The sequence below is a fragment of the Schistocerca nitens genome, chromosome 1 (genome assembly GCF_023898315.1).
Source record: "Schistocerca nitens isolate TAMUIC-IGC-003100 chromosome 1, iqSchNite1.1, whole genome shotgun sequence".
Lineage (NCBI taxonomy): Eukaryota > Metazoa > Arthropoda > Insecta > Orthoptera > Acrididae > Schistocerca > Schistocerca nitens.
Window position 1 is genome coordinate 260144639 of NC_064614.1, and position 21858 is coordinate 260166496.

The 21858-nt window shown below is 44.5% G+C and overlaps 1 protein-coding gene across 1 annotated transcript in view; it reads right to left on the reverse strand.

Annotated features, from left to right (window-relative positions):
* LOC126247573 (zinc finger protein 583-like) overlaps positions 1–21858 on the reverse strand; it is a 122874-nt gene that overhangs the window by 7666 nt on the left and 93350 nt on the right. The window contains exon 10 of the mRNA XM_049948492.1: positions 2478–2643. Within this exon, the coding sequence (XP_049804449.1) occupies positions 2478–2643 (166 nt within the window). The remainder of the gene's footprint in view (positions 1–2477; positions 2644–21858) is intronic.

The following is a 21858-nucleotide window of genomic DNA, read 5'->3' on the forward strand; positions in this document are numbered from 1 at the left end:
ACTGCCGTCTAGTTTATATACAAATTTTAAATAGCCTTTCGATCCCTGTATTTTATCCCTGTCACCTTCAGAATTTGAAAGAGAGTATTCCAGTCAACATTTCCAAAAGCTTTCTCTAAGTCTACAAATGCTAGATATGTAGGTTTGCGTTTCCTTAATCTATCATCCAAGATAATTCGTAGGGTCAGTATTGCCTCACGTGTTTCAACATTTCTACGGAATCCAATCTGATCTTCCTTGAGGTCGGCATCTACCAGTCTGTCCATTCGCCTGTAAAGAATTCGTGATAGTATTTTAAGCCGTGACTTATTAAACTGATAGTTCGGTAATTTTCACATCTGTCAACACCTGCTTTCTTTGGGATTGGAATTATTATATTCTTCTTGAAATCTGAGAGTATTTCGCCTGTCTCATAAATCTTGCTCACCAGATGGTAGTTTTGCCAGGGATGACTCTCCCAAGACTATCAGTAGTTCTAATGGAATGTTGGCCACTTCCGGGGCCTTGTTTTGACTTAGGTCTTTCAGTGCTCTGTCAAACTCTTCACCCATTATTATATCTCCCATGTCATCTCCATCTAAGTCCTCTTCCATTTCCATAATAATGCCCTCAAGTACGTTGCTCTTGTATAGATCCTCTATATATTCCTTCCACCTTTCTCCTTTGATCCTCTGCTGCCTTCACCATTTCATCTCTCCAAGCTACCCATTCTTCTTCTACTGTATTTCTTTCCTCCATTCTTGTCAATTGTTCCCTAATGCTTTCTCTGAAACTCTCTACAACCTCAGGTTCTTTCAGTTTATCCAGGTCTCATCTCTTAAAATTCCCTCCTTTTTGCAGTTTCTTCAGTTTTAATCTGCAGTTCATAAGCAATAGACTATGGTCAGAGTCCACATCTGCCCCTGGAAATGTCTTACAATTTAAAACCTGGTTCCTAAATCTCAGTCTTACCGTTATATAGGGCCTAATCTGTCTGAAACCTTCCAGTGTCTCCAGGCCTCTTCCACGTATACAACCTTCTTTCATGATTCTTAGACCAGGTGTTAACTACGATTAAGTTATGCTCTGTGCAAAATTCTACTAGGCAGCTTCCTCTTACATTCCTTACTCCCATTCTATATTCACCTACTACTTTTCCTTCTTTTCCTTTTCCTACTATCGAATTCCAGTCCCCCATAACTATTTAAATTTTCATCTCCCTTCATTATCTGAATTATTTCTTTTATCTCACCATGCATTTCTTCAATCTCTTCATCATCTGCGGAGCTAGTTGGCATATAAACTTATAATACTGTGGTAGGTGTGGGCTTCGTGTCTATCTTGGCTACAATAATGTGTTCACTATGCTGTTTGTAGTAGCTTACCCATGCTCCTATTTTTTTTATTCACTGTTAAACCTACTCCTGCATTACCCCTATTTGATTTTATATTTATAACCTTGTATTCACCTGACCAGAAGTCTTGATCCTCCTGCCACTGAACTGCACTAATTCCCACTGCATCTAACTATAACCTATCCATTTCCCTTTTTAAATTTTCTGACCTACCTGCCCAATTAAGTGACCTGACATTCCACACTCCAATCCGTAGAATGCCAGTTTTCTTTCTCCTGATAACGACATCCTCCTGAGTAGTCTCCACACGGAGATCCAAATGGGGGACTATTTTACCTCTGAAATATTTTACCCAAGAGGATGCCATCATCATTTAACCAAACAGTAATCTCGGGAAAAATTATGGCTTTAGTTTCCCCTTGCTTTCAGCCGTTTGTAGTACCAGCACTGCTAGGCCGTTTTGTTTAATATTACAAGGCCAGATCAGTCAATCATCTAGACTGTTGCCCCTGCAACTACTTGAAAGCTGCTGCCCCTCTTCAGGAACCACACATTTGTCTGGCCTATGGTTGAACCTATTATCTGTATCGCTGAGGCATGCAAGCCTCTCCACCAACAGCAAGATCCATGGTTCAATAAAAAAAAAGTGTAACAGACAAAACAGGTATCCGTTCCTTTAGTTTAAGTTTTTAATAGTTATTGTAATTTTTACATTATTTATTGTGATGTGTGTAAGTTGATTTGAATAAATAAGATATACTTAAGAGCATGAGTAGGAATTTAATTAAGTGGTTGGCCATGTGTGAATGTAGGCCTCCCTGAGAAGAGAATGATACCCAAAAATGTCACCAAGGATATGCAAAAGGACTAAGTGATTTACAGTTGGAAAACACTCCTAGCTGTTTAATGACAGAGAGTAGTTCTATCACCATATTTTCATGTTGCAAAGATGCCATCAGAAAACATACATGAAGCCATGGTGTGCTGCTGTTGAGTCTCACAGAATGGTGTGGTGCTGTTGAGTCTCACAGAAAACTTCTTCCTGGTTCTTTGCTTGCCTCCAGAGCAAATTAAATGTGGAGGGGTGAAAGTGATTAATAATAGGATGGGACTAAGTGAAGGAAAAAAAATTTACACACTTACATTTATTATCACTGCTGTATTTCCAAAAGGTTGTTTCACAACATTTTTCTCACTAGTTGTGACTTCATGCTGAATTAAATGCACTGTGGGGCCAGTTTTATCACACTTAGGAGTAGTTCGTGCATTTATTTCCAAAGATGTTCCACCTGATTTATGCTTTCTCTCCCTTAAAAAAAAAAAATAAAGAGATATATATGTATACAATGTACAACAAATTACTGGAAGCATGGATATAGTAAACAACATTGTATTATTCAGTCTGATAGTTTTAAAAGTGTTTTATTAAATTTTATGTCAATTAGTGACACACAAAAGCAATTAAAACCTATTTCTACAATCTTTATACATATTGTATCAGAATGTATTGTAAGTTATTCTAGCTGAAATAAAATTTAAGATTTCCTCTATGTCCTTTGTCAGTTTTACAACTACTACAAAAGATACTTTGTTACTGACAAAATTGCAAAAACTCTCAAGAACAGGGCAACTGTAAACATGAATAATACAGCCCAGTTGGAAAAGGACACACAAAGAGCTTACCAGCCTGATGGGCTGTGATCCAACAGACCATGGACTATTAGCCTGGTAAGCTCTTGATGCTATGATGCTCATTGATGTTACCATTGAAAGACTTAGCACACATTAGTTGGAAATATTCTACAAATTTTGAAAGATTAATTTGAGAAACAAAGTTTTTTTAAACAATGATGTAAAATTCTGTCCTTCTCATAAGTTAGTCAAATAATACACATGTGTTATTGAATGAAGGTAACATTATGAAAAGAATAGATTGCTACTCACCAAATAGAGGAGATATTGAGTCACAGACAGGCACAACAAAAAGACTGCTATAAATGTGTACTTTTGGCCAAAAGGCCTTTTCTAACATATAAAACACACATACATTCTCACAAGCACATCTCCCGCACATACATGACCACTGTTGTGGCCACCAAGGCAGGACTGCGAGCAACTGCACCTGATGAAAAAAGCAATCTGGCTAGTGCGAAAGGAGGCGGCTGGGGTGGGGTGGGGTGGGGAGGGGATAGCAGGGTAGGGGTGAGGGCGGGTGTAGTGCTACTTGTGGGAGCATGCAGGAATGTGGTGGGGCACAGGATAGGGCTGCTAGGTGTAGTTGGTAGGTTTGAGGAGGGAGGGGGCGGGGGGTGGGGGTGGGGAGGTAGGTGGAATAGGAGAGAAGTAGAAGAGGGGAAACTACTGAATTGCATATTCACCTGCTACAATCTCCTCCTATATGGCTGAATCTGTAATGGCAAATGGCTGTGTAGTATCCTTACAAAAGAGGGTTTTAGACCTGACAGCTTATTATGATAAAAGGAAGGAACTGCCAGAAAAAGTTAAGTGCCCTACCTACTAAAAAATTTCTAACACTTTTATCAAACTGAAGGTTGCAATAAAGTATCATCATAAGAAAGTCATACTAATATATCTAAAAACAAAGATGACGTAACTTACCAAAGGATAGATACACAAACAAACACAAACACACACACAAAATTCAAGCTTTCGCAACCCACGGTTGCTTCATCAGGAAAGACGGAAGGAGAGGGAAAGACGAAAGGATGTGGGTTTTAAGGGAGAGGGTAAGGAGTCATTCCAATCCCGGGAGCGGAAAGACTTACCTTGGGGGGGAAGAAAGGACAGGTATACACTCACGCACGCACGCACGCACGCACGCACGCACACACACACACACACACACACACACACACACACATCCATCCGCACATATACAGACACAAGCAGACATATGTAAAGGCAAAGAGTTTGGGCAGAGATGTCAGTCGAGGCGGAAGTACAGAGGCAAAGATGTTGTTGAATGACAGGTGAGGTATGAGTGGCGGCAACTTGAAATTAGCGGAGGTTGAGGCCTAGTGGGTAATGCGACGAGAGGATATATTGGAGGGCAAGTTCCCATCTCCGGAGTTCTGATAGGTTGGTGTTAGTGGAAAGTATCCAGATAACCCGGACGGTGTAACATTGTGCCAAGATGTGCTGGCCGTGCACCAAGGCATGTTTAGCCACAGGGTGATCCTCATTACCAACAAACACTGTCTGCCTGTGTCCATTCATGCAAATGGACAGTTTGTTGCTGGTCATTCCCACATAGAAAGCTTCAAAGTGTAGGCAGGTCAGTTGGTAAATCACGTGGGTGCTTTCACACGTGGCTCTGCTTTTGATCGTGTACACCTTCCGGGTTACAGGACTGGAGTAGGTGGTGGTGGGAGGGTGCATGGGACAGGTGTTGCACCGGGGGCGGTTACAAGGGTAGGAGCCAGAGGGTAGGGAAGGTGGTTTGGGGATTTCATAGGGATGAACCAAGAGGTTATGAAGGTTAGGTGGACGGCGGAAAGACACTCTTTGTGGAGTGGGGAGTCGTGAAGCTACATAATGAGAGAGTGACTGTGTGATAGGAAATAACTTTTCAACATCCTGACAGAAAAATCAACAATGGTTAATGTTTACTGCTACTAATGTTGTGCAGAACTTGCATTAAACATTGTGTGTAAAACAAGTAGAACTTCATGCAGTGATTTACCCTGGTCAAGAGCTGGAATAGCAAAGATGAATAAAAAAAGAATTTTGATGCCATATATAAACAGAAAAAAGTGTTAGTCATTTGGATTGTGTGCAGAAAGAAAAAATATGCAAAAAACAGAGCCTAGAAACATGTACAGTAAATGCCATTGAGCTATATTTAAAAAATCAGAAGGAAAATTAGATGCTATTGTTAATGTTACCATCAGTTTACATGGCTACAGAAATGGGAGTGGAGCTTTCATGACCATCCAGAACTTATATAGCAATAACATTTGAATGACATATATATGGGAACTCATCTTCATACAGACGAGACTGCAGCAACAATGACCGATACTATTCTAGAGCAATCATAATTATTTCTCAATAGATCTAAAAACACAGATGATGTGACTTACCGAACGAAAGTGCTGGCAGGTCGATAGACACACAAACAAACACAAACATACATACGAAATTCAAGCTTTCGCAACAAACTGTTGCCTCATCAGGAAAGAGGGAAGGAGAGGGAAAGACGAAAGGATGTGGGTTTTAAGGAAGAGGGTGAGGAGTCATTCCAATCCCGGGAGCGGAAAGACTTACCTTAGGGGGGAAAAAGGACAGGTATACACTCGCGCACACACACACATATCCATCCGCACATATGTATGTGCGGATGGATATGTGTGTGTGTGCCGCGAGTGTATACCTGTCCTTTTTCCCCCCTAAGGTAAGTCTTTGCGCTCCCGGGATTGGAATGACTCCTCACCCTCTCCCTTAAAACCCACATCCTTTTGTCTTTCCCTCTTTCCTGATGAGGCAACAGTTTGTTGCGAAAGCTTGAATTTCGTGTGTATGTTTGTGTTTGTTTGTGTGTCTATCGACCTTCCAGCACTTTCGTTCGGTAAGTCACATCATCTGTGTTTTTAGATATATTTTTCCCACGTGGAATGTTTCCCTCTATTATATTCGTATCATTATTTCTCAATAGTGTTTTTTTGTTGGTGCACAATATCTCCGATATTACTTACTCAAAAGACTGAGACATTATTTTCAGGATTTCATTCACCACTAATGACAAAAAACACACATAATTTAAAGTTATAGTTTTTGTTAAAAAACTTTGTTTTCAAACATTTTTTTGAAAACAATACAGAAGGTGTCCAACCATTATGTATGACAGCTGCTCAATTGTTAAGATTCTTTGTGCAAATGTAGTCTCTATCATGCGATTTCGGTCATACATGTTTCTGTAAATAATTTAGAAGATGCTACCTATTGACAATCTAACTTTACTATCATGCATAACAGCAGTTGGAGTTTTATTATTTTAAAAAAGCATTGTATACTGCGTGAATAACAATGCACATGACACCTGCAGTCTGCAACTTAACACTGCTAGAACTGGAGGATGTTTTTCAATAGCATGGCAAATCTTGCCTACAATTCAACCTGCAGACACCTGCTGATTGTTGCACAACACATAACAGAAGCCTACAACATAGAAGAACAGACAAATGGCAAGGCAGCCTACGAAAAGCTAAATGAAGAACAGAGGCAGCTGTAGGTGTGGACCTGGTTAACATCGCAGCCCTGGGAATATTATGAGACAGTCATTCACCACCTTGTGTCACAGTGGGACACACATTTCAACAGCCAGGGTCAATACTTCTAACATACAGATACTGGTTTCTGTAATTATGCCTCCAGCTTGTTTCTTTTTGAATGCCCCTTATAGATACGTAACTGGTAGAGGACATGAAATGTATTTTCTAAACTGAATGTCTTGCATAAACGAATATTAGGGAATCCAAATATTCTCAGCAACCTTCACCGATGAAACCGGAGTTTACTGACTTAATAATAGTGCCACCTTCTTGTCACCTCAAATGAATAAAGTTTCTTGTAGGAAGTGATCTTTTATATATTATGGATTGTTTTCATAGAGAGGAATAAGAACTTCATTAAAACGTTGCTTTAAGATGACGATGTTACTCAGCTAATAAAGTGAGAAGAGATCAGCTAATGGGCACTATTATACCACATAACTAGAAAAGACTTAAATGGTGTAAAAGAAAGAAACAGAAAGAACGTAGACCACACAGTTAAATTGCCATATATTCAAGGCATAGAGGACTGGATGGGCAATACAATTCAAAGGGATGGTGTGGAGAGGAACTGGGACATAACAATGAAGATTTCTTATGCTAGTTCTTTTTGATCTTGTTTTTTCAGGTGCAGGAAGCTAAAAAAATGTATGTCGTGCAGTATGCAAATATCACACATAAAATATTAAAGGAACATGACTGGCAGGCCCACTTGGAACCCTCTGCGTAACTGGTGGTGGAATGCCACAAAGAATATGAACAAGGTGTAGACATCCATAACAAATGCACACTCTCCTATAACCACCCATCTGTTCACAAACATGCAACAAGAATATGAATGACTGTGACGGCTTAGAATTGAAAATGGTAACTGCCTTGCTGCAGTTCATTCCATGTTGTTTAAGCAGAGGCATTGTGGTTAAAAATGAAAATGGTTTCCATCAAGACATTTCTCCTGTAGTGACTAGAGTTAAAGGAATCTTTAGCGTGTGATGCACTGCAAAATACTCTTTGAAGTACAAACTTCACAATGATTTGAAAAGTATATCTCCAAATAAATTTAAAGTATTGATAAATATGTCCGAGTAACATACTGCTTACAGAATATGACTGCACTGTCAAAATTAGGTTTTTCAATGTTAATCCTAATCTTTGGACTGGCAGTTCACAGTTTAAGATGAAAAAATGAAAAAAAAAAGGGGGAGGGGGAGGGGGGGAGACCAGTGTATGAAGTGCAATTTGTTTTGTCTTGTGTTGGGAGGGTTTTCAGCAAGTCCACCAGGGTGACACAATCATTTGCTGCTCTATGTTGGCTGCCTGTTTCATCTACACAGAGCTTGAATACTAAACTTTCTTTTGCATAGTAGTCCTTTAACTAATGACAACTGATTTAGGATAAACTGTATGGCTACTGAAGTGTACAGTATGTTCGCTTCTTGGGCTCAATTTGGACAGTGCTTTGGGACTATTTCCTTTCTTGCTTTTTACACGCTGGGAACATTTGATCATTTACCTTACTTGAATGTCTGTCTGCACCTAAAACTGTGGGGAAATGGATCTCTGCGTAGCATGACAAAAATTATGGGCTCTGTTTTTGTTGGAAGTCAACATGAAAAAGGAACAGCTGACTAGCTGATACATCACTATCAGGGCAGCATGATACTATCAGGTCGAGTTAGCGGCTTTGAAATGTCCTATCCACTTTCACAAGAAACAAAATTGAGGAAATGTGGTGAAATCCAGTCCAGCTGGTAGCACTGTCACTGTTTATTTGAGAAACCAACCAGCAGTAAAATATGCCCCGATACTGTATTTCACTTTAATGGATCTTATTAAAATTTAATTTCTCTACGAGAAATTGATGTTAACTGCTGTCTCCCATATCACGTAACAAATAAACACTACAGGGCATTATCATTACTTATCATATGGTTGCAGCTGCTGAACCATTTGCGGCTTTACCTGTTTCAGCCTCAAACAGGTTTTCAATCTGGTTTAAACATACAGTTTTGTGCAAATGCTTATTGTAGGCTGTTCCAACTCAGCCACATGGGGCATGGACACTTCAAGTGTCCACCATGCTACTGCCAGACAGACACACAATGGCTGCCCGCAAGGAATTTCACTGTATTTCTGCCTTGTTCTGTTGCATGCAGACACCTCATCATTGTTAAACAGTACACTACATGAATGTGTTTATGGACAGATGCCACAATTTGAAAAGCAGTCTGATGTAGGTAACCTAATATTTCTGAAATCTGCTACGGTTTTCTCCACACACATTTTCTTAGGGGTTCACCAACAAAACATTGTGCAACTCCATTAGTTCTGACACCAGGTTTCAAGACCTGTTTAGCCTAGAGAATGAATTTAAATTATTTTAACAATTCGTCTTCTGTTATACCCTACATTGTACCTCTCAAATCAATTAGAGGTGGTTTAGTTACAGAACTGCACTTTGCTCAAACACAGGTGTTACAGCAGCATTAATTTGTTATGACTGTATCATGACATACACTGGTGTCCAAAAACAAAGGAACAAACTGTGTTCCCCCATTCTGTGTCTAATTCACAATATAATCATACAAACTGCCAACGAGATGTCCATACGATATATGTTCTGCATGGAAGATGGTATTCCAGTCGACGGACAAACATGCCAATGATGACGTAATGGCATTTGTGAAATGAGGTAGTGCTTGCTGGGTAGCCCTACATCCAAAATCACTGTGTACACTGTCACAAACAATGCAGTATGCCTCAGAGAAGTTGCCTACCACACTCTCTGCTGTAGAGGGCCATAGAAAGAAAGAAAGCAGGGCAGCTGCAAACTGATGTGGCCCAATGGCTTAATGTGAATCGTTCTGTTGTTTCTTGGATGTGTCAACAGTTCATAGAGACTGAAACTGTATCCCGCAGACCAGGGCAGAGTTGACCACATGTGACTTCAGAAGAGAGTACCACTACTTGGTTATAAGGGCATGGCAGTACTGCCCTAGCCCTGCATAGTTACTGGGACATTAGCTTGCAGGATACACTGGACATGTTGTATCAAGGCGAATGGTGTGCAGAAGACTTCGGCAGAGTGACCTTTATTGTTGGAGACCTGCTGTATGTCAACCTCTGATGCATCTTCACAGAAGGGAATGTCTTGAGTGGAGTCATCAACATGCCGCCTGGATGGTTGAACAGTAGGCCAATTGCAACTGTACTCGGGCTCGTTCACTACCTATTTTTCACGTGGCTCATCTGCAAAGGGGGGTTGGTAGTGAACGGTTCCATTTGTGCCCCTACTATTGAGTCATATACTGGCTAAATTTTGGACAACAGTGAATTTAACTATACATGTCCAGACTGAAACTTATTTACTCAAAAGAAACACTTAACCTTGTGGCCATGCATTTTTAAGTTAACAAATAAATCTGATCTGTATAAATAATAATAATCGGTGCAATTCGTACACTGTTTATTGTCTCACACCTACACACTTTCTCATTGTTTCTTCACATACACTGGCGTCCATGCTTACACTCGCGGCACTTTGCTGCTCCCAACCTACCACCACAACGGACAACGACCAAAGACCCCGATTTTCCCACTCATATCCACAGTCCTGAGTCGGGTCACGTGACACTACATTAGTCAAAATAATTCCTAAACATGGCCACAATTTGTTCACAAATTTATAAGATTTAAATGCTTAAACCTAAATACATTATATAATTTTATACACATTTATCACCATAATTTTGTACTTCATTGCAATTAAAAGCAAGACAAAACACCATGCAACGGAACTACAATGCCCATCAAAACACAAAACAAGTATTTTCCGGTCTATTTTGCCCAACATTTTATTCCTGCTGCTGTGCTTTAAATTTAAATTACGAACTACTTGAAAGAGATCCATATTATCCCCTGTTACCTTACACAATGTTGTTTTCACAGATGAGTCCTAATTCAGTCTGGAATTCAGAGACAGCAATTGTGTGTGTGTGTGTGTGTGTGTGTGTGTGTGTGTGTGTGTGTGTTGGGGCTTATGGGCACTTAACGGCGAGGTCATCAGCGCCCTGACGCACATTAAAAGGAACGAATGTGGACAGACCTAATAAAACTGAAACACACACGCAAAGAAAGCATGAAAAGAAGGTAAATGCTACATAAGAAAGTAAAACGTAAGGAAAGGGAGAACATAGCAACAAGAATGCCAAATTGTAATTGGCTGGCCACTTACATAAAATATGGGCGAGCTTGTCACACAGTGAGCAAATTAAGACCCTCTCCCTAAAATCTTTGTAAAAACATTTGACATGGCACACAACTTTAAAACTTTAACCACATTCGTCTGAGTGTTGCCTAAAAGAGATGGCAGGTCCGCTGGCAAGGCAGCCGCGGCCCGCTGGTCAGAAAATAAAACACAATCCAATAAAACGTGGCGCACAGTGACCTGAACGCCACAAGCACCACACACTGGAGGGTCCTCCCGCCGGAGCAGGAAGCCATGCGTCATAGGGCTGTGGCCTATCCGAAGCCGAGTGAGGAGAACCTCGTCCTGTTGACGGGGCTGAAAGGAAGTACACCACACACGCGTTGTGGGCTTGACTATACGGAGCTTATTGTGACTCACTTCCAGCCACTCATCCTCCCACCGACGCATGACTCGTGAGCTCGACAGTGAGCTAAGTGCGTGCAGGGGTATAGCACACGGAGATTCTTGTGGATCGAGACATGCCTCCTTGGCTGTGAGATCTGCCCTTTCATTCCCAGCAATGCCGACATGCCCCGGAACCCAGCAGAAAGCCACCACCTTCCCCAATTGCTGTAGTTGGAGGAGGGCATCCTGGATGGTCTGGACTATTTTATCTGCTGTATACAAACGTTGCAATGAGTGAAGGGCACTTAGTGAATCGGAACAGACAAGAAATTTAGGATAGGAAGAATGTCTCATCTGCTCCAGTGCCCGCAAGATCGAAGACAATTCTGCATCAAAGACAGTAAAAGTATTAGGCAGTCGGACCGTGAGGACACGATCTGGAAAAACAACAGAGCAACCAACGGAATCCCCTTGTTTCGACCCATCCGTAAAAACGGCTACATAGTCTTGGTGCTCAGATAAAATGGCAAAAAATGCTGCATTAAATACGATGGCAGGAGTGCAATCTCTCTTGTATTGCAATACATCTAAAATCACTCCAGGCCTCTTCAGTAACCAGGGTGACAGGCGGTTAAAAACCAGGATTTGGCGTTGTACAGACTCCACACCGAGGGACTCTAGCACATGTTGCACTCGGATCCCAAACGGCAACGCAGCCCGGGGATGGTGGGAACAAAAGGCGGTCGAGAGGTGGATGAGCAACAAGATGGTGAGCAGGTGAGGTGGGAGCTGCAAGAAACTTACAAACCTGGCGCACCAGCAGGAGCTGCCGCCAGATGGTAAGTGGCGGTTCCCCAGCCTCAGCACAGAGGCTGGGTATGGGACTGGTCCGATAAGCACCCGTGGCCAGTCGAATCCCAGCATGGTGGACAGCGTCAAGGATCTGCAAATAAGATGGCCTCGCTGACCCATACACTGTGCACCCATAGTCCAGCCGTGAACGCACAAAAGCGCGATAAAACTGAAGGAGACGCGCCCTGTCCGCTCCCCAAGACCTGTGGCTGAGGCACTTGAGGATGTTCAGTGCCTTCAGGGTTCTGGCTTTGAAATCGCGTAGGTGTGGCAGCCATGACAACCTGGAGTCAAAAATTAGGCCCAGAAACCACACTGTGTCTCTAAAATGTAGGACAGTATCCCCCATATGCAAAGCAGGCAGAGTAAAAAGATGACGAGAACGATTAAAATAAACACAAACACACTTAACGGCAGAAAACCGAAAACCCGTCTTTGCAGCCCACTCCTCTAACCGCCGCACTGTTAGCTGCAACTGACGGCTCACGGTTGCAACACTGGAGGAGGAACAGAAAACAGCAAAGTCGTCCACAAATAAGGAGCACTGTACTGGACTCCTCACTGTAGATGTTATGCTGCTGATGGCTATGGCAAAGAGGGTAATGCTTAAAACACTGCCCTGGGGGACACCGTTCTCTTGCTCAAAGCGATCAGACAGTGTGTTACCAACTCGGGTCTGAAAAAAACGCTGAGACAGGAAAGACCGAATGAAAATGGGGACGCGGCCACAAAAGCCCCACTGATGCAGTTGTGCAAGAATACAGTGTCTCCAAGTAGTATAATATGCCTTACAGATATCAAAGAAGATACCGATACAGTGATGCTGACAGAGGAAAGCCTGCTGAATAGCCGCCTCTAGGAGGGTCAGGTTGTCGACTGTGGACCGAAATTTTCGGAATCCACACTGAGAGTGGCTAAGGAGCTGTCTGGTTTCTAACAGCCAGACCAGATGACGGTTAACCATCTGTTCCAGGGTCTTTCCGACACAGCTCGTCAAGGTGATACTGCGATAACTACTGGGACATGTGCGGTCCTTTCCTGGTTTGAGGAGAGGGATGAGGATTGCCTCCCTCCACGAGGTGGGGAACACTCCTGTCTGCCATATGAGATTAAAACATTCGAGGAGGATTTCCTTTGACACCGCTGGCAGATGACGAAGCATGGAGCACCGGATGCGGTGGTGACCCAGTGCAGTATCAGAAGTCTCAGTTAGAGCCGATTCACGTTCCCACAGGGAGAAAGGGGAGTTGTAGGCCTCAGAACTATTCGACCGAAAGTCCAAGTTTGCTCTCTTGACAGTCGCACGGTAGCGACGAAATGCTGGAGCCTGATTTGCAGTGGCAGTACTTTGTGCAAAATGCTCTGCCAGCGTCTGAGCAATGGATGTGGGTGTCGTTTGGAGGCATCCCTGGTTTAGGACTGCAGCTATTGGTAAACGACTGCGTTGACCGGAAATCCTCCGGATGGCTTCCCATACTTTTGTGGAACAAGTGGAACGGTTGATGGAGTCCAGGAACTCCTGCCATGACCTTTTCTTGCTCTCCTTAATAACACGGCGTGCCCTGGCTCTCGCGATTCGAAAGGCGGTAAGACTGACTGCTGTTGGGCGGCATTTAAATCGTCGAAGAGCCGCACGCCTGTCCCGGATGGCTGACTGGCACTCTTCTGTCCACCAAGGGACAAGGCGCCGCTTATGAGGGCCAGAAGACTGTGGTATGGACAGGTCAGCAGCATGATGGATCGCAATTGTGATGTGATCCACCCATTCCTGTACGCTGTTGTGGCGTTCAAACACAGCCAACCGACTGAACAGTGGCCAGTTAGCCCTGCCAATCATCCACGATGGCGGCCTCTGCTCCAGCAATACACCATCCAGGAGATGAATGCGGATGGGGAAATGATCGCTGGAATGAAGGTGGTCAGTGACCTCCCAGTGAACAGAGTCAGTGAGGCTTGGAAAGCAGAAAGATAGGTCAATGGCTGAGAATGACCCAGTAGCAGCAGAGAAATGAGTCGCAGTACCAGTGTTGAGGATGCACAACACTTGAGACGTTAGGAGGCTCTCCAAAACTCGACCTCGAGCACAAAGTGGAGCCCCACAGGACATTATGGGCATTGAAGTCGCCCAGGAGGAGAAATGGATGGGGGAGTTGTGCGATAAGTCTGTGAGAGCCTCTAAGTTCACTGCATCCAGAGGAGGTAAATAAAGGGAGCAAACGGTAAGTCGCCGACGTGAATGAATTTCAACTGCAACTGCTTGCAGGTCAGTATCCAGCGGGAGAGCAGAGGAGTGGTGGTCATTATTGACAAACACGGCGATTCTGCCTTTGGCCCTTTCTCCAGTCAGGTCATCTTTGCGATATAATGTATAGCCCCTTAGTACAGGAGCATTAGATGGTTTGAAATGCGTTTCCTGTAAACACAAGCACAGGGGGCGTTGCCGTGCTAGGAGGTTCAGTTCCTCCACATGTGCCCGGAATCCATTCATGTTCCACTGTATAATGGGAGCCATCTATCAGGGTGGGAGTACCTTCATTCTCACTTTCTTTCGGGGAGGAGAGCCCACAACATGTGGAGGCTCAGTTTTGGGGCGAGATGATTGCCCCAGTCTGACATCAACCTCCATCGCCTCTGAAGAGGAGTCGAGAGAGACATGAGAGAGAATGATATCGAGACATCAGCAGATTGTATAACTTCAGTCTCCTTCAGTGGGTGAGTCTTTACCTTTGGCTTTGGCTTAGATTTTTTGGTCTGAGGTGTCACTGGAGCCAAAACCTCAGAAGCAGTAGGTGGTGTAGCAGCGCTGGGCAGTACACAAGACTGGACCCGGGAAGGGGGCAGGAAGGTCCAAGATGTCAGCTACAACGGCCTGGTCAGAAGACTGGGGAAAAGCAGCAGGCTTCACAGGAACTGCAGCAGCACACGTGCATTGACAAATGCAGGTGCTAGTGCTGACAGTAGCGACCTCCATTTGTGTAGCGACATCAGTTTTCAAGACTGGCTGTTTCAAAACGGAAGAAAAGGAGGCAGCGAACGTGGGCGGCTGCATGAACTTGTAGATTTTCTTTGCCTCACCATATGGTATGCGTTTTGTGGTTTTAAGTTCCTGGATCTTCCATTCCTCAAGGGAAACCCTGTATTCCCTACTCCACACAGGGTGATCCCAGAGCAGTTAACACACTTAGGAGGAGAGGAGCAACCAACTCCCTCATGGGCGGCTTTACCACAATTCCTGCAAGTGGCTTCCCCTCTACAGCCGAGAGTAGTGTGTCCAAAGTGTTGGCATTTAAAACACCGCATGTGGTTGGGGTAATAAGGCCATACACTGAGCCGTAGGAAACCTGCCTTCACATGCTCAGGCAATTTGGTGCTGTTAAATGTAAGGATAAATGAGTCAGTCTTTATGAGAGTACCATCCACCCATTTCATAACATGTTGCTCGTCGACAATTCCTTCCCGGGACCATTCAGCCTTCAGTTCGTCTTGGGGAATGTCAACGAGATCTCTGCAAGTCACAACACCCTTGCTGTAGTTCAAGGTGTTGTGAAATTCAGTCTCTATCGCAAACTCCCCAAGAAATGGTGCTTTCTGAAGGTCCTGGACTTGCTGGAAACTAGATGTTTCAACCAACAAGGTTCCATTTCGCAAGCGCTTGACAGATTTTAAGGTGCCAGCAATGCCTTCTAAGCCTCTCTGTGTATAAAATGGTGAAACTTTATCAAAACTCCCCTCCTTTCTTTTAATTATGAGAAACACATTTTGCGAAGCAGTTTGCATTCTGTTACTAGTAACTGAGTCAGGAGGACTGGCTACACGAGCCCTCTTGTTGGATTGGGTGTTAGAACCCACCAGCGGTCCACCCTTTCCGCTGGCAGGAGAAGAATAAAAGCTCGAGGGTTCCATCTCAGTTCCATGAGCAGCTAGGGAACTAGAAGTCCACCTAGACAGGTGCCTAGGTAAACCTTATACAACTGAGGTGCGGCAGGTTCCCCAGAGGTTGCCCGCTAACGACTGTTCCACCTCAACAGCCATGCATCTCATCAGCGCGCAGCACACCTTGAGATTGAGGGGTTATTTGTAGAGGTTTATTCCATCCTCGCGATCCGGGCGGTCAAGCCAAGATCCCCATTCCCTGAGACACACAACATTCCATCGCCGCACTGCACGGTGGTCGTTGGAAGTATGCCCAGAGCTTACGGTGACAGAGGACTGGCGGCGCTTACCAGTCCCCAGCTCAGGAACCCTGGGGTCGCCAAGCCCATACCCAGCCCCTGGGGGCGAGACAGCAATTCACCACCCAGTGTCACAGTGGGACAAGTGTCTCAACAGCCAGGGTGAATACTTCTAACATACAGGTACTGGTTTCTGTAATTATGCCTCTGGCTCGTTTCTTTTTGAACGCCCCTTATATTACATGTGGCTTATGGCTTTTTACTGATGTGAAGTAGTATGAAAATATATTTGTAATCTTCTTCTATGCAAAATGCTCAAAAATAGTTTTACTCACCTGCAGACCAACAAATTTGTGTGTGATTTAGATCCAGAGGAAGCAGTGGCTGGAAGGATAAGTATTATGAAACTAAAAACATAATTTTACTGTTAAATAAAAACAAAACAACAACCAAAATAAAGGTAGTCTGTTTGAAAGTGCACATCCTTGCACACCTTTAAAATCAAAATCTACTGCTGGGTAACATTCAGTACCATGTTCCTCCACTCTTTGCATTGTAAGTTGTTTGGATCCTCATTGGTATGCTGCCCACAAGATATCAGAGACATTGCTGTTCAAGCCTAACCCACTGTTCAGTGACTGAACTGAAGTCACCCATTGTGTGACAAGAATTCTTGCAACAGCACATTGCAAGTTTCAACTGGTGCCAAGCATGCTCAACCACGTTCACGTCATCATATATGCAGGTCATTCCATTCAGTTAATTCCTGTCTCCTGAAGGAAGGTGTTCAGGTGGCCATAGTGTGCTTCTGCATCATTCTGACAGGCGAACTGATCAACAAAATGTTAACTGTAGGGCTGAACAATAAGTTGGAGGACCTTGTCTGAAACTGTACAGTCCACAGCAACACTGATGTGGGTCCTTGTGACATAGGAGTTGAACATGAGCCAGCTAAGTATGCTGATGCAGAGCCGGCAAAGGACAATGGAGTCCTTACGAGAGACTCGCATGAGGGGCCTCGACAAATCACTATCTCCTTTACCATATGTAATTTATTCGGCAAAGTCAGCAAGCGCCATTCTGTACTCCAGAACCCAAAAACCTTGCAGTGTACAAGTAGCCTCTTTGGCTAGCCTGTCAGCAAGTTCATTTACCGGGATTCTGACGTGTCCCGGGGTCCATATGAAGACCACTGACCGTCCACATTGTTTGAGGATGTGTACGGACTCTTGGATGGCCATTACCAAAGGACGGCGAGGATAGCACTGGTCGAGAGCTTGTAAGGCGCTCAAGGAATCATTATAAATGAGGAAGGACTCGCCGGCACTTGAACGGATATGCTCAAGAGCACCAGGGATAACTATCAGCTCTGCAGTGAAAACAATGCAGCCATCTGGCAATAAGCACTGTGCAGCAGGTCCCCCATGAACATAAGCAAACCAAACATGACCATCAAGTATTGAGCCATCAATGTAAACTACCAGTGAATCCTGGGGCACATCAAGAAGAGAGAGAAACAGGTGATGGAGGGTTGCAGGGTGTACTGACTCTTTTGGGATGTGTTGTTGGTCCAGGCAAAGCTGTTGTCAAGGTATACACCATGGAGGTGTAAATGAGTGGACCTGGAGGAGAGGTGGCAGAGGGAAAGACTCGAGTTCAGTGAGAAGGGATTGGATACATACTGCAACTGTAATCCCTGATCTGGGTTGCCATTTCGGGATGTGGATCGTCATGTCAGGGAAAAGGAGGTGGTAACTTGGATGGTTAGGCAAGCTGTGAATAAGTGCGGTATAACTGGTGAGTAGTTGTCATCGACTGATCAGCAATGGAGGAACAGTTTCCATAAGTTGGGGTGTTCACTGGGCTCGTACGGAAAGCTACCATCACAAGTCGAACTCTACAGTGGTGTATAGGGTCCAGTATCTGCAATGTTGAGAGCGACGCTGAACCATATGCTATAGTCAAGGTGGAACTGTAAAAGGGTTTTATACAGCTGCAACGGAGTAGGGCGATCTGCATCCCAGTTGGTGTGACACAGGCATTGAGGAATGTTAAGGTGCTGCCACAACTTTTGCTTATGCCGACAAAGATGGGGAAGCCAAGTTAAGTGGGTGTCGAAAACCAGTCCTAAAAAGTGATAAGAGTCCACTAGGTTAAGGAGATTGTCATCAAGATAAAGTTGTGGGTGCGGGTGAGCTTTATGACACCGATAGAAACGCATGACCCAAGTCTTGGCAGCTGAAAACTGAAAGCCGTCGGCAAGGGCCCATGTCTGTGCCTTTCATATGCCTCCCTGCAGTCAACGTTCAACCACACCAATAATAGATGAGCAAAGATAAATACAAAAGTCGTCAGGACCCCACAGCTGCTGCTAGACCATTAATGTCCACTAAAAAGAGTGGGGCACTAAGTACAGAGCCCTGCAGAACCCCATTCTTTTGGCTACAGAGGGAACTGTATGAATCACTGACACAAACTCTGAAGGTGCGGAGTGACAAAATGTTCCATGTAAAAATTGGCAGCTGACCCCGGATACCCCACCCGTGCAATTTAGCGAGGATGTGGCATCGTCAAGTGGTGTCACAGGCTTTCGTCAGCAGGTGGAAAAGTCGGCAATAAGGTGATGATGGCGGGAAAATGCCATTCAGATGGCAGACTCCAGATATACCAAGTTGTCAATAGTGGAGCGACCTTGGCGAAAACTGCCCTGGGATGGAACCAGAAGACCACGAGACTCAAGGAGCCAACACAAACTGCCAGCTCACCATACATTTGAGCAGCTTGCACAGAACATTGGTGAGGCTAGTAGGACGATAGCAATCCATATCTAAAGGGTTTTTACTACGTTTTGGTGTTGGAATAATGATACTTTCTCGCTACTGCAATAGGAATTCGCCATCACTCCAGGTGTGGTTGAAGAGGTGGCACTGATAATGCACTGACAGATGTTTAACTACATCTGGTGATGGATGTGGTCTGGTCCAAGGGTTGTGTCAGGGCAATGTGCAAGGGCACTGAGAAATCACTCACTGAATGGAGCATTATAAGACTAAGTGTGGCATGTAGTAAAAGATAGGTGTTGTCGTTCTACCTGCTGTTTTAAGGTACAAAAGGCAGGGTGGTAATTCTCAGACGCAGAGGTTTAAGCTTAATGCTTGGCAAAACACTCTGTGATTGCATCTGGGTCGGTGTATACAGCTCCATGTGTGGAAATCTCAGGTATAACTCCAGGGGTCTGATAGCTGTAAAGGTGTCTGAGTTTAGTCCAAACCTGGGAAGGACAAGTTCATGTTCCAATGTTGGGGACATACCATTCCCAGCATTCCTGCTTCTATCTTTTGATTAGTTGACAGGTCTGGGCATGCAGCCGTTTGAAGGCAATGAATTGCTCCATTGATGGGTGCCGCTTACGACACCGTAGCGCCCACTTGCGATCCCTAATGCCTGCAGCAATTTCCAGCAACCACCAAGGCACTGTCTTCCGCTGGGGACAACATGAGGAACAAGGAATAGCCAAGCAATTCAGCCACAGAAACAGTGGTGGTAGTAACATTCTGGATCATCACACTGATGTTACCAAGCGATGGAGATCCAACAGAGGTAGCAGACATGAAAGCATCCCAGTCAGCCTTGGTAAGAGCCCACCTCGGCAAGTGTCCACATGAGGAATGCCCGGGAGGGACAGGAAGAGTGTAAAGTGGTCACTACCACACAAGTCATCATGAGGTCTCCAGTGGATGGACGATAGAAGGCCACAACTGCAAACTGAGAAATCAGTGGCTGAGTATTTGCCATTTGCCATGTGCCATGTGCCACACAGAAATCAGTGGGGCCACCTGTATTTGGGAGGCAAAGGTCAAGTTGAGTTAGTGGCTTTCCACATCTTTACCACAGCCAGTCATCTTAGATCCACCCCAGAAAGGGTTACAGTTGTTGAAATCACCCAGAAGTAGAAAAGGTGGAGCGAGTTGAGAAATTATGGTAGCCAATACATGTTGTGGGACTTCACCGTCTAGAGGAAGATAGAAGTTACAGATGGTAATTTCCTGCGTTGTCAACACCCTGACAGCCACAGCTTCTAAAGGTGTTTGAAGTGGCACGGGTTTGCTATAGACAGAGGTAAGGACATATATACATACTCCACCTGACATCCTGTTACAGTCATTATGATTTTTTAATACCCCGAATAGCCACGAAAAGTGGGAGGGGGGGGGGGGGGATTCCACATTGCTGGAAACCAGATTTTCTGAAGGGCAACACGAAAAGCAGGTGTAATGCTTAAGAGTTGTCATAGCTCAGCCAGGTGCGGGAAAAAACTGCCGCAGTTTCACAGGAGAATGATGCTTTCTGTTGCCTGGGAAGGCATGACAGGACCAAGGAGGCAGTTTATGTCTCAGGGTCGCCTGCAGACACCTGTTGAGGGTTTGTGGTCTCTGTGTCCATTGGTTCCAAGGCACCGGTGAGAACCAGGTCCTCGGAGGACACTAAGATCTCCACCTCATCTTCAGAATGGGAACTTGCAGGAAGCAGTGGTGTCTCTTTTTTCTTCATGGTTTTCTTCTTTCTAACCTCTAACTTCTCTTTCGGTTTCTTCGGTTGGGAGGGCTTACCTGAGTTTGGCTCAGGAACCGATAATGATCACAAGGCCCTATGACCAGCACCTTGTGGCTCTGTCAGCCACTGGCTGGTGTCTGGCTTCACAGCAGAACAAGCCTTGGAAGGTAATGTCCCAAGAGACCCCTTTGTTGCAAGAGGAGCTGGAGGAGTCTGTTACTTCTCCGGCCAAGGGGTGGGGACCAATGTCACTGATGGCTGGGGGGTCATTGCTACCAAAGTAGATGTTAGGGGAGCAATGGGAAGATGAGTGTCCCGAACCATCAAGGTCTGCCGGCCCTAGAGGTCCACTTTAAGAGGCAAAGCTGTTAGGGATGCCGTTTTCATAAAGGGCAGTGATGCCATAGCTGTAGCATATGAGGAAATCTTGTGTACCGCGTTAAGAATTTTGCATTTCCTTTTTGTCTCCGTGTAGGTCAGCCTATCCAGAGTCTTATATTACATTATCTTCCTCTCTTTCTGATAAACAGTGCAGTCTGGCGAACAGAAGGAATGGTGCTCTCAACAGTTGACACAAATGGGAGGAGGGCACAAGGAATGTTCTTGTGTGACAGATGTCCGCATTCCTGACATGTGAGGCTGGCATTACATCGAGAGGACATGTGTCCAAATTTCTGGCATTTGAAGCACTGCATAGGGGAAGGAACATAGGGTTTGACATCACACCAGCAGACCATCAACTTGACCTTTTCAGGCAATGTATCACCCTCAAAGGCCAAGATGAAGGCACTGGTAGCAACCCTGTTGCCCTTAGGTCTCCTACACATACACCTGATAAAGTGTACACTTTGTCACAGGAGGTTGGAACGCAACTTGTCATCGGACTGCAAGAGGAGATCTCTATGGAATATAATTCCCTGGACTACGTATAAGCTCTTATGGGGGGGAGGGGGGGCAATTGAGACCAGGACATCAGCCAGCTTGGCACAGGCAAGCAATGCACATGACTGGGCAAGGGATGCTGTTTTTATAAGGACCGACCTGTTCCGCATTTTGGATAT